This window comes from Schistocerca piceifrons, chromosome 8 (assembly GCF_021461385.2).
Source record: "Schistocerca piceifrons isolate TAMUIC-IGC-003096 chromosome 8, iqSchPice1.1, whole genome shotgun sequence".
Lineage (NCBI taxonomy): Eukaryota > Metazoa > Arthropoda > Insecta > Orthoptera > Acrididae > Schistocerca > Schistocerca piceifrons.
Window position 1 is genome coordinate 493,905,090 of NC_060145.1, and position 12,996 is coordinate 493,918,085.

Sequence of the window (12,996 nt, forward strand, 5' to 3'; positions counted from 1 at the left end):
AACTGAGAGAAAATTTGGAATACATTTCACATAAATTTTCTCAGCATGTTATAGTCTTAGGTGGAGATTTCAATTTACCAGATATAGACTGGGACACTCAGATGTTTAGGACGGGTGGTAGGGACAGAGCATCGAGTGACATTATACTGAGAGCACTATCCGAAAATTACCTCGAGCAATTAAACAGAGAACCGACTCGTGGAGATAACATCTGGGACCTACTGATAACAAACAGACCCGAACTTTTCGACTCTGTATGTACAGAACAGGGAATCAGTGATCATAAGGCCGTTGCAGCGTCCCTGAGTATGGAAGTTAAGAGGAATATAAAAAAAGGGAGGAAGGTTTATCTGTTTAGCAAGAGTAATAGAAGGCAGATTTCAGACTACCTAACAGATCAAAACGAAAATTTCTGTTCCGACACTGACAATGTTGAGTGTTTATGGAAAAAGTTCAAGGCAATCGTAAAATGCGTTTTAGACAGGTACGTGCCGAGTAAAACTGTGAGGGATGGGAAAAACCCACCGTGGTACAACAACAAAGTTAGGAAACTACTGCGAAAGCAAAGAGAGCTCCACTCCAAGTTTAAACGCAGCCAAAACCTCTCAGACAAACAGAAGCTAAACGATGTCAAAGTTAGCTTAAGGAGGGCTATGCGTGAAGCATTCATTGAATTCGAAAGTAAAATTCTATGTACCGACTTGACAGAAAATCCTAGGAAGTTCTGGTCTTACGTTAAATCAGTAAGTGGCTCGAAACAGCATATCCAGACACTACGGGATGATGATGGCATTGAAACAGAGGATGACACGCGTAAAGCTGAAATACTGAACACCTTTTTCCAAAGCTGTTTCACAGAGGAAGACCGCACTGCAGTTCCTTCTCTAAATCCTCGCACAAACGAAAAAATTGCTGACATCGAAATAAGTGTCCAAGGAATAGAAAAGCAACTGGAATCACTCAATAGAGGAAAGTCCACTGGACCTGATGGGATACCAATTCGATTCTACACAGAGTACGCGAAAGAACTTGCCCCCCTTCTAACAGCCGTGTACCGCAAGTCTCTAGAGGAACGGAGGGTTCCAAATGATTGGAAAAGAGCACAGGTAGTCCCAGTCTTCAAGAAGGGTCGTCGAGCAGATGCGCAAAACTATAGACCTATATCTCTGACGTCGATCTCTTGTAGAATTTTAGAACATGTTTTTTGCTCGCGTATCATGTCATTTCTGGAAACCCAGAATCTACTATGTAGGAATCAACATGGATTCCGGAAACAGCGATCGTGTGAGACCCAACTCGCTTTATTTGTTCGTGAGACCCAGAAAATATTAGATACAGGCTCCCAGGTAGATGCTATTTTCCTTGACTTCCGGAAGGCGTTCGATACAGTTCCGCACTGTCGCCTGATAAACAAAGTAAGAGCCTACGGAATATCAGACCAGCTGTGTGGCTGGATTGAAGAGTTTTTAGCAAACAGAACACAGCATGTTGTTATCAATGGAGAGACGTCTACAGACGTTAAAGTAACCTCTGGCGTGCCACAGGGGAGTGTTATGGGACCATTGCTTTTCACAATATATATAAATGACCTAGTAGATAGTGTCGGAAGTTCCATGCGGCTTTTCGCGGATGATGCTGTAGTATACAGAGAAGTTGCAGCATTAGAAAATTGTAGCGAAATGCAGGAAGATCTGCAGCGGATAGGCACTTGGTGCAGGGAGTGGCAACTGACCCTTAAGATAGACAAATGTAATGTATTGCGAATACATAGAAAGAAGGATCCTTTATTGTATGATTATATGATAGCGGAACAAACACTGGTAGCAGTTACTTCTGTAAAATATCTGGGAGTATGCGTGCGGAACGATTTGAAGTGGAATGATCATATAAAATTAATTGTTGGTAAGGCGGGTACCAGGTTGAGATTCATTGGGAGAGTGCTTAGAAAATGTAGTCCATCAACAAAGGAGGTGGCTTACAAAACACTCGTTCGACCTATACTTGAGTATTGCTCATCAGTGTGGGATCCGTACCAGATCGGTCTGACGGAGGAGATAGAGAAGATCCAAAGAAGAGCAGCGCGTTTCGTCACAGGGTTATTTGGTAAACGTGATAGCGTTACGGAGATGTTTAATAAACTCAAGTGGCAGACTCTGCAAGAGAGGCGCTCTGCATCGCGGTGTAGCTTGCTCGCCAGGCTTCGAGAGGGTGCGTTTCTGGATGAGGTATCGAATATATTGCTTCCCCCTACTTATACCTCCCGAGGAGATCACGAATGTAAAATTAGAGCGATTAGAGCGCGCACGGAGGGTTTCAGACAGTCGTTCTTCCCGCGAACCATACGCGACTGGAACAGGAAAGGGAGGTAATGACAGTGGCACGTAAAGTGCCCTCCGCCACACACCGTTGGGTGGCTTGCGGAGTATCGATGTAGATGTAGATGTAGACATCTGAAGAGGGGACGCTTGCTTCCGTCTCACTGGCACTGGCGTAACCGTTGGTGGCAGCGCCGACGTGCTGCTGTGACGGCTGTGGGAAACGTGGCGTCGTGCCTGCCGGCGCGTGTGTCAAAGTGCGGCCGACCAGGTAGCGGCAGGTTCCGAAATTTTTAATCCATGTTCCGCACTAATTAAGCTGTTCGCCCCATTCAGTAGATCCTATAATTCTTCTTCACTTTCACTGAGGACAGAAATGTCATCAGTGAATCTTATCGTTGATATCCCTCCACCTTGTATTTTCATCACACTCAAGAACCTCCCGTTTATTTCCGTCATTGATACTCTGACGTATGTATTGAACAGCAGGGATGAAAGACTACATCTCTGCCTAGTACCAATTTTAATCCGGGCACTTCATTCTTGGTCTTCCAGTCTTATTGTTTCTTTCCGATTCTTGTACGTATTGTTTAATCTCATCTTTCCCTACAGCTTACCGCTATTTTTCTCAGATTTTTGAACATCTTGCACCAATTCACACTGTGTAACACTTTTTCCAGGTGGACAAACCCTGTGAACCTGTCTTAATTTTTCTTCAGTCTTACTTCCATTACCAGCCACGATGTCGTAACTGGCTCTCTCGTGCCTCTACCTCTCCTGAACTCAAGAATGAGTGTCATCTAATAGATCCTCAGTTGTTTTCTCCACTCTTGCGTATATTTCTCTTGTGAGGAAGTTGGATGCACGACATGTTAAGCTGACAATACGATAATGCTCGCAATAGTCGGCGCTTGCTATCTACGGAATTATTTGGATGCGGTTTTCCGAAGGTCTGATGGTGTATCTCCAGTCTCATATTCAACACACCAACATCAAGAGTGGTTTCGTTGCCACTTCCACCAAAGGTTATAGATATTATCCATCCCTTCTGCTTTATTTGCTCCTAAGTCGTCCTAAGCTCTTCTGAATACTCTTCTAATACAGGATCCCATATCCCCTTGTCCACTCCTGTTTCTTCTTCCGTCACATCATCAAACAAGTGCTCCTTCTGACTGAGGTTTTTATGTACTCCGTCCACCTAGCCTCTCTCTCCTTTGCATTTAACAGTGGAATTCCCATTGCGCTCTTACTTTTAATTTCAAACACGGCTGTTTTGACATTTCTGTCTAGGGTGACAGTCTTTCCAACAATCATATCTTTTCCTGCACGTCCCATTTATTTCATTTGTATTGCTATATTACTGAATTTCTCTGAACACTTTTGTACTTCCGTCGATCAACCTACGTATTGCTTCTATTACCCATGATTTCTCCGCAATTGCCTTCTTGTACCAATGTTTTTCGTTCAACTGCTGTTCTACTCATCTTTGACTGTCTTCTGAGCTATTCATTATCGCGGTATCTATTAGTTACTTCTATATCTGTTGATGAATCACCATCCAAAATAAGATGCTGCTTCCTCCATATCAAGAAAACCTCTGTACAGTGATAAATTTGTATGGTACCCTATACTAGCTTACTTCAGTTAGTAAGTATTAATGGAATAAAAATACACTTCATTTGTAAGTAATTATTTTTTTATTTCACCATCGGCCTTGAAAGTCTATAGCTCTGTCTTCAGATGGTGCTAAATAATTAAGAAATCATAAATGTGTGGTAGTGGAGCCGGGAACCCACAAGGGACCAAACCCATGTTGACAATGTATGGAAGCATAGGAATGGCAGCCATGGCTCCCACCTTTACTTTCTTCTCATCTGTGCAGATGGCCAGCCCACTGAAGCTCCTACACACGTGTGTTGTTCAGTGTGGCTTTGATACCTGTTGACTGACCCGATCACAGCTCATTTATGATTTCTTAAATTATTTGGGTCACCTGAAGATGGGGCGTCAGGCATCCAAGTCCAATTGTGAAATAAAAACAAACTACTTGAAACTTCAGCGGATTTTCCTCCATTAATATGTTCCTCAGTTGTGGATGATTGCCTCATCAATTATTTAGTTAATACTTGTAAATGTTGTACTGTGTCAAATGGTTTATTCAAATCAAACAATATTGCATCTCCTTGATAGACTTGGTCCTTTGTATTGTGAGTGTCATGTGAGAAAACGGATTTGGATTTCACACTATGAATGTTTTAAAGGTCATATCAGTTAGTATGGAGGAATTCGTTCTGTTAGAAGCATTCATTCAATAAGTACAACAAGACATGTCAAATATGTATTAGCTATACTAGTAACATATTAACTCTGCATTGTGCACACAAAAGCAGAGTTTTATACATCAAAACAGTTTCGAATTATCTTTTTATTTGAAAGCCCCTCATCGACATTTTAATCAGCAGCTGATGACTGACTATGTAATTGGTAGAAGTTGTTTGGCTGTATTGAGATTCTGGAGAATGAGAGGCATACTGTCTGCACCTGTTATTGCTTCCATGTGATTTGCAGTAGTTAAGATATCAACAATTCAATTAATTAACGAAACAGTAACACTCTTGTTAGACATTCTGTTAATAATAATCATTTATTTGATCATGAGCGAAATTAGAACATTTTATTTCCTATAATCTCACGCAATTCATTATCGCCTCACCTGTATGATTCTCCCTGATACGTGCAACAGTTTGTGTGCAGTGTTGTAGGATCTATGTTGTTCACTTGCTGTGATCATATTGACAATCTGTCTCCTGCTTGAACTGCTACCTCAAATTCTTCGATGGTTGTAGTTTGATGATGAAAAGTAGACATGACAATATAATGAAGATAGAAATGTTATTTTTTGGATATGCTGTCTTTTGCTTCTGACTGTATTACTGATTAAGGTTCTGCTTTAACTGTTTTACTGTAAACAAAATGAAATGAGGGCATACACTTCTTTGCAGAGATGGTTGACTAGCTCGGAATTTTCTATTACAAGATTAAATAGCCGTTTATTTTAAGTACCATGAGAGCCATCAGTTCTAATTACTTCAGAGCAGGTTCATGTGTAGAGTCACAAGTGGCAGGAAGGAAAGGTAGACAGAGTGAAGACCTATGTCACCTGATACAAGGTAATATGTACGTATTATAACTCCAGCATTCTGCATCATAGTATTTGAAGCTGTTGTAACATTATTCTTACTTACATGTAAACTGACAATATGGTTCCAGATGATAATGCGAGAACACGGTGGTAATATTGCTGCCTCTCTTACACTGTAATTAAACACTGTAGCCATCTGTACTAAATTCAGGCTGAAGTCAGTAGTAATGCGCTGTGGGCATTCCTAATAATGCTAGATTGTAACTAAAAACACAAATTATTGCACTATCTGCATGCAGAAGTAATTTCAGTTTTAGATATTAATTAAAGATGCAGTCTAACGGTAAAACTTATAAGGCGCTAATGTGTATGTGGTAGTTTCACACTGCAACAAAATGCAACTACTGAGTACTTTTCAGTAAAATATGTAGGAACTGCTGTTTATTAGTAATTGAATGCTTTTAGACATCTGTTGACTTTACACAAAACAAAGTTCCGGTTACTTACATTAGTCTGTAGATATCACTGTCTGTTGCTTTTGTTGTAATATTACTGAAGTGGGTACACAAAGTGGTTGCAGAATAAATTATCTGAAAAATTCATGTAGCAAGCTTTATTTCTCTTACTCCACAGACGTTCTAGCTAGATCTCAAGATGTCTACCAGCTGCTGGTGGTCGTTGGCCCTGGCGAGATCCAGTGGGCTGCTCCCGCGGACGTCCCTAGCCTCCTTGTCGGCCCCGGCCTCCAGCAGTGCCCTCACCGTGTCTGCGTAGCCACGCTCCGCCGCCCAGTGCAGCGGCGTCTGCTCTTCGTCGTCCTCAGCGTTGGGGTCGGCAGAAGACGCCGTCAGCACCCTCACCACAGCTACGCGATCGCTTCCTGCAGCAAAGTGCAGAGGGGTGGCCTCGTAGTCGTTCCTCGCGTCTACCTCCGCCCCGGCCCCAACCAGCCACCTCACAACCTCCACGTGTCCCCAGAATGCTGCCCAGTGCAATGCGGTCCACTCCAAGTCGCTGTCCCTCGCCCTCACATCCGCCCCCGACGCGAGTAGCGCCTGCAGGTCCCCAATTGCTCCCTCCTTAGCCGCCTGGATCAGTCTTCTGTTCTTCTCCTCTTGAGAAAGGTTCCTGCACAAAACAGCAGGATAATTACACTCTCCTCCAAACACACACATACACACCTGATTGAGAGTTTTACCACAAAAGCCACACAGAGACCAACGTTAAAAGAAAAAGAATGTTACCCAGTGACAAATAGCGAATCTGCAATTATCTCCTTTCTATGATACAGTAAAATGAGAAGGTCTGTGTGTATTATGGTAAAGACGTACAGAAATATCGTCATCTGTAAGCCAGGGGACAGATGACCTCAGATGTTAAGTGCCATAGTGCTCAGAGCCATTTGAACCATTTGAACCTCTGTAAGTCACTTCAAGAAATCGACTCATTACATTTTATCACATTGATTCTTGACACTGAATTCCTTGTAACTCAGGAAGCTGTTATTAAGCAGTCACTGACGTCCACTGAAAGAAACGCATCCTGCAGTCGACACTAGTTTTCTGTGCGCAGCAATCCCTTCTGATGCTTACAAACATAATACAGAAAGTAGTCACATCTACAGATAATCAAACAAGATTTTCTGCCATGGCAGTAAAAAAATTGAGTCCAATTATTTGCAAATACATACATACACTCTTGATCGACAAAGCATCTTATTACCAGAACGACATTTAATCAAAAGATTTCAAACATGGCAATGACACTAACTGCATAGCCACACCTCTATGCATGAATACAATTATTGTCACATGCCCACATGGACACTTGCTCCAGTAAACGTCCTTGTATGACAACCAACATGCAGACATACAATCAGTTACACGAACACACACACACACACACACACACATACATAATTTTAATCTAAATTGTTGCTGTGATGTGTCTGAAGGCAAGAACAAAACCTTTAAGTAAATAAGAGTAAATTAATGTCTCACCAACTTACCGCGATTACCATTCGAAATACTGTTCCAAGTAATTACAGATTTCCTGAAAAAATTGTGGACTCCACACCACTGATGTGTACACTGAGAAATACACGCCGTCATTTGCATGGGACGCCTCTGTCACTAACAGACAACATCAGAACTGCTTTATAACCTAAACACTATCAAAAAGTAATTCATTTCGCTATTCAGCTAAGTGAGATTTTACAACTTGTAAATCCACTTCGTTCCATTGATCAAGTACTCACTTTCTTCTTCCGTATATATATATATATATATATATATATATATATATATATATATATATATATAAGCGCATGTAAATGACCTAATGTGGCTCTTTCGACTGAAAAATCATTCATTTCATATATTCAAAATGTGTCTTAGTGCTCTGAAACTGTTTAAAGTAGTTTATATCCTCCATATTGTATGAAGAGGTGAACGACTGATAGTGTTCATCAGCCAACAAGTTGGTTTTTCCCCCACTGTGCTTTGCTAGGTGTGGCCCTGGAGAAAGCGGCGCACCTGTGATTGCCTCTTGGGTGCACACCAGTTGAAATGCAGCCTACCAGCAATGTTCCAACATAGTTTTTAAAAAGTAGAGAGTACTGGCACATGTCAGAGTGATGTCTACTGATTTAAAAACTCGTATAAATGCGACTCGAATCCTACGCTGTAGAACTGGCGAGTTTAGTATGGAGCAACTGGGCTCGTTGGCATACACATGCTTGACCGTCGCGGTAACCTGATGCAAACTGCTTAGGATCACTGATGTTGTACGACATTTAGCCTGCCACGTACTCTCATTGTTTCTGTACTTTTTTGGAGTAAGTACTTTAATTGCTTTATCATAAATTCCGCTGCAAGAACCTCCCTGGATGGCCGAGTTAAGGGAATGCTGTATTTTCTTAGGACAATCATAAGTGACCAGTGTGTTTGCCTGTTGAAAGGTGGGGAATTCTGTAGTGTTGCCTATAGCAGGAACAGATTCTGTTTTTCGTGTGTGTGGTTACTGGGGTAGGCTGTGACGTCAACTTGTAGGGGTGTACCCAGGCTGTGGACTTATAACGGCCTCCTCGGAAGTTTGAGCCAGGTCAGGACATGGTGAAGTATCCTACTGGTCAAGGCGAGTGCTCGTGATAAGCAAGAAACCCGCCTTTCAGTCCCAATGTCGTTCAAATTGTAAGTCTTCACTACACACAGAAGTATCCAAAAGAGCCAGTTAAATAAAAAATATTTAAAACTGACATAGCTTCTTAACACACACTCCAAAACATGTCTGATGCATGCACATAATTTTTGATCCGTTGTAGGTTCTGAACTCAAGCAAAAGCAAGTTATTTTTACCAGTTACTGGCCAAAAGCACTGCTCATACCATATTTTTAATGCGCTTACTCCCATTTTCGCACTCTTGCTTACTGTGGCGTAAATATTCCCTGCGGCCCTTGCAAGATGAGGCACACGAGAAAGAAACGTAGAGGCCAGAGGACCTCCTACTTCTGGCAACATAATAAATAATTTTCCAACCAATTTACCACCCAGATTAACAGTCGGCAAAATCGTATACGACTGTGTTAAGGCAGTGATGTCAATTGATTTAGACAACTCTCTTGGTGCCTCTTATTTCCGTGGTCCTCTCATATGCATTTCCTCTTCAAATACCGATTCGTCGGCGTTGAAAACAAGTTCTTTACTGAACAATGGGATAAGTATGTTTATCTCATCTACAAATTTTCGAGCCTATTCCGCAGTTTCCTGTGCATCGTCAATATGACGCATCGTTAGAAATGTCGCTATCTTACGTCTTACAATTCTGTAGCACTCTTTGAAATTATGCAACCATCCACTGCTCCCCTTGAAATCACTGTAATTTATGTCGCGTGCAGTTTGATGTGCGTAACATAGTAGATCACTATCATGCACATCCTGTAAATTTTATCGGGCATCTCGAAACGCGCAATCACAAGTTTTTGTAACACGGCTCCTTGTGTTCCCTTGAATATCCGTATCTTTTCTTATGCACTACACAATCATATTGATGCCGGCTTAATCGAAATCTGTTCATAATCTTTTTTTTTTACTATGCTGCGGGTGATCTTCCATGTATGTAATTATGTTTAGCACCCGCTCCTTGGACAACATTTTTCTTTTACTACATTTCACTGTAGACGTGGTTTGGTGCTTCCTGTCCAACAAGGATGATGAAATACACGGCTCGACATCTGTTTCAATATCACTTTCACCTGTTAAGCATGTATTATCATTGTAGTCCTTATGTACGCTGTCCACCCAGTCGAGCGTATACGACACCACATACCACTGACTCATCTCGCAAAAATGCTAATATTTCATCTGCCACTTCTTTCTCACTCTGCAAAATTCCTTGGGTTCCTTTCTGACGAAATGTTAACTTCGACAATTGTTGTTGTAGATAAAACACAATGTTTGCCTTATTTATCATTGCCATTGGTTTGCTTGAACGATGATTATTGTTAATGAAGTAAAAGATCCGCGCAGAGAACACCAAGTGAAAAAGCTACTCCTTATGTTTCTGATCTAGACTGCCATAAAAATGTGAAGGAACTATTCATCAGAACTCCGGGAGAAGTTGTAGCCTAATTCACAATCGATTTATTGATCTTAAACATGACAAGACAACAAAATTATTAAAGAAACATCTTACAAAAAATATTTATTTAACAAAAGCCTTATTAAAACGGGATCTATGGTGGACAAAGTGATCTGCTGGGGATCGACAAACGACACTAACCAGAACACTACTCACTCTATCTCACTTCATACACGTGAATCCAGGTTATGGCATCAAACTACGCCACCACCAAGCATCTATATTCTACCATACAAAAAAAAAAAAAAGGAAAAATATGGTTCGAAAGAACAGGATGCTGAGAAATAGATAGTATAGCCCTATGTCGCAGCAGCGAATACTTTACCATTCTACTGGTCAAAGGCGGCAAACCACGATGCATTCGGCGACTGAAGTCATGGGCGGCGGCAATCTGTTATTAAATGCGCTTTCCCGAAAAATGCAAGTACGCAGTCTCACGTTCAGTTAATTCAGAACGCAGGTACTTCCCTAAGAGTCTCTGAAACCCTGATGGATTGCAGTGTGCAGGTGGACCCGTTTGCTGGTCTGCCAAACCAATTTGACTCCATGCCATGACTGTGCGTGTCAGAATACGTCAAATGTTTTGACAGCCGACTCAAGACAAATAAGTGCACGCATGTGTCACTTGTTGGACTGTGATGATATAAGCAGTACCTCTGATGGCTCTAAGGCACAACTGAGCAAAGTACACAAGTCTCACCATTTAGGTAGAGACCTGCAGTTCTTTACTAGTGAAGCGCCAGTATAAGAGACTTGTACTAGAGTGCCTCTTCTTACTCTCTCTGCTCTCTGTTTCCTCCTCAGCTCAGTTCCAAAAGCAAATTTCTCTTTTCTGACTTTCCCCACTTTCGCACAAGCCAATCACGAGCTGGATCCCGCCATTCTAAGCTCGGAGAATGGTCTTTGCACTGCAAACCGATTTGGCCAATCAGAAACTTTAAAGTTAATTGGTAGAAAACAGAAAAAAATTCAGCTTTGCGGCCTCTTTCCCAAGCGTTTGCCATATCTTTTGCCAACACAATACAGGGTGAAAGCACAGCCCTCCACAAACAGCTAGTTATGTCCCCTGTTGTGTCCATTTCAAAGTTTGCAGAGAATGGCCATAAACATGGAAACAACTTTGTACATTGACAAAAACATGTTTTGAAACAGAGTCTGGACATCTGGGCGCCAGTTTCCCTGTCCCACGGAGATTTGAAGAACGTTTACATTTCTTTTGGCGGATTGCCGCCTAACAGGGCCTACAGTGCGCTGTCAGCGACTTTTCGGCGCTAGGCTGTAGATCTGGATGTCTGCCTCGTGTCTGGCGCCAAGCTAAATGTGTTTTGCACAATGCGACTGCTGCACACGGCCATCTAGAAATGTCTCCTCATCGTCCCCCAGAGAAAACGCGCGTTGTAGGCCCACCAGTGCCGTGCTTTTACTGCAGTCGCACAAATCGGCACCCTGTTCCTTTGAACGCAGGTAAAGCTCACCGTATTTCTTTCCCTAAAGCACACAAACAAGACCATAAACTGCTGCCCACCATTTCATCACAATGTATGAAGTCAAATCGCAGTAGATCATATTCCCTACACCGAATCAGAAGTGAGAGTGTCCAGCAATCTCTCATGCTTGGTATCAGCAGCACTAGCACCGAGCACTGTTGTGAGTTAGTCGCCCGCTAAGCAGTTCAGCTACGTGGCGTGGCCTCATGCTGTGCTCGCCGTTGCACACCTCCAGTCCCGCATCCTGTTGCCATTACCAGGCAGTATTTTGGCTGCATGGTAGACAATATGTGGGACATTGAATGCTGCAAACTTCATTGGCCTTTTGTGAGCTCGCACTCAAGGGGTTCCTTTCAGTGCTGTTCACAGTGCCGTGCTTTTACTGCAGTCGCACAAATCGGCACCCTGTTCCTTTGAACGCAGGTAAAGCTCACCGTATTTCTTTCCCTAAAGCACACAAACAAGACCATAAACTGCTGCCCACCATTTCATCACAATGTATGAAGTCAAATCGCAGTAGATCATATTCCCTACACCGAATCAGAAGTGAGAGTGTCCAGCAATCTCTCATGCTTGGTATCAGCAGCACTAGCACCGAGCACTGTTGTGAGTTAGTCGCCCGCTAAGCAGTTCAGCTACGTGGCGTGGCCTCATGCTGTGCTCGCCGTTGCACACCTCCAGTCCCGCATCCTGTTGCCATTACCAGGCAGTATTTTGGCTGCATGGTAGACAATATGTGGGACATTGAATGCTGCAAACTTCATTGGCCTTTTGTGAGTTCCCACTCTAGGGGTTCCTTTCAGTGCTGTTCACAGTGCTTCATTTTCCGTATGACTGCAAAGGCAATACGAGAGCAGAGGCACCGTATTTGCAACCCAGAGACCACGTGGACTGCTGGAGGTGGCTTCGTTGCGAACGAAGCGCACGCCGTGGTGGGCCGTGCTGGCGACACGTGTCGTGTCGCGCTCACGCCCGCAGCGGCAGAGCGCAGGGAGTCTGCGTGTCACTGCCAGGGTCGTGTCCCTGCAGCCTGGCCTGCTCCTGAGTCATGATACAGCCTGAAATTTGGCTTCCATTACAGATTGCCTGTGGAACTACAGTGAGCATTCCCGAACTTTATAATTGAGTTCCTCGATCTTTGTCCAGCTCACCATAACTTTACTCTGTGCTTAAGACTTACAGGTTCGGTTTGGGCAGTGGGGGCCAGCGTGAAGGTAAGTGTGTGCCCGGTTGTCCCACGCTCGACTTAACTGCTGAAATTTTGAAGATATATTTTTAACACAGATGTGTACGGTTGTCTTTCATTCAGGCCAACTTGTGACAATCGAGCGACGTACTTTATGCTGAAACTAATCGCATTTCTCTGTCTGTTATAGTGTTGTGTGCGATTTTGCCGTTTCCTGAAATTACTTG

At 42.8% G+C, this 12,996-nt stretch overlaps 1 protein-coding gene across 2 annotated transcripts in view; it reads right to left on the reverse strand.

Annotated features, from left to right (window-relative positions):
* Positions 1-6,055: 6,055 nt before the first annotated feature.
* Positions 6,056-12,996, reverse strand: part of LOC124711651 (ankyrin repeat domain-containing protein 2-like) — a 52,352-nt gene continuing 45,411 nt past the window's right edge. For both annotated transcript variants that reach the window (XM_047241838.1, XM_047241839.1), the window contains exon 5: positions 6,056-6,585. In XM_047241838.1, coding sequence (XP_047097794.1) covers positions 6,096-6,585 — 490 coding nt within the window. In that variant the 3' untranslated portion in view covers positions 6,056-6,095. The remainder of the gene's footprint in view (positions 6,586-12,996) is intronic.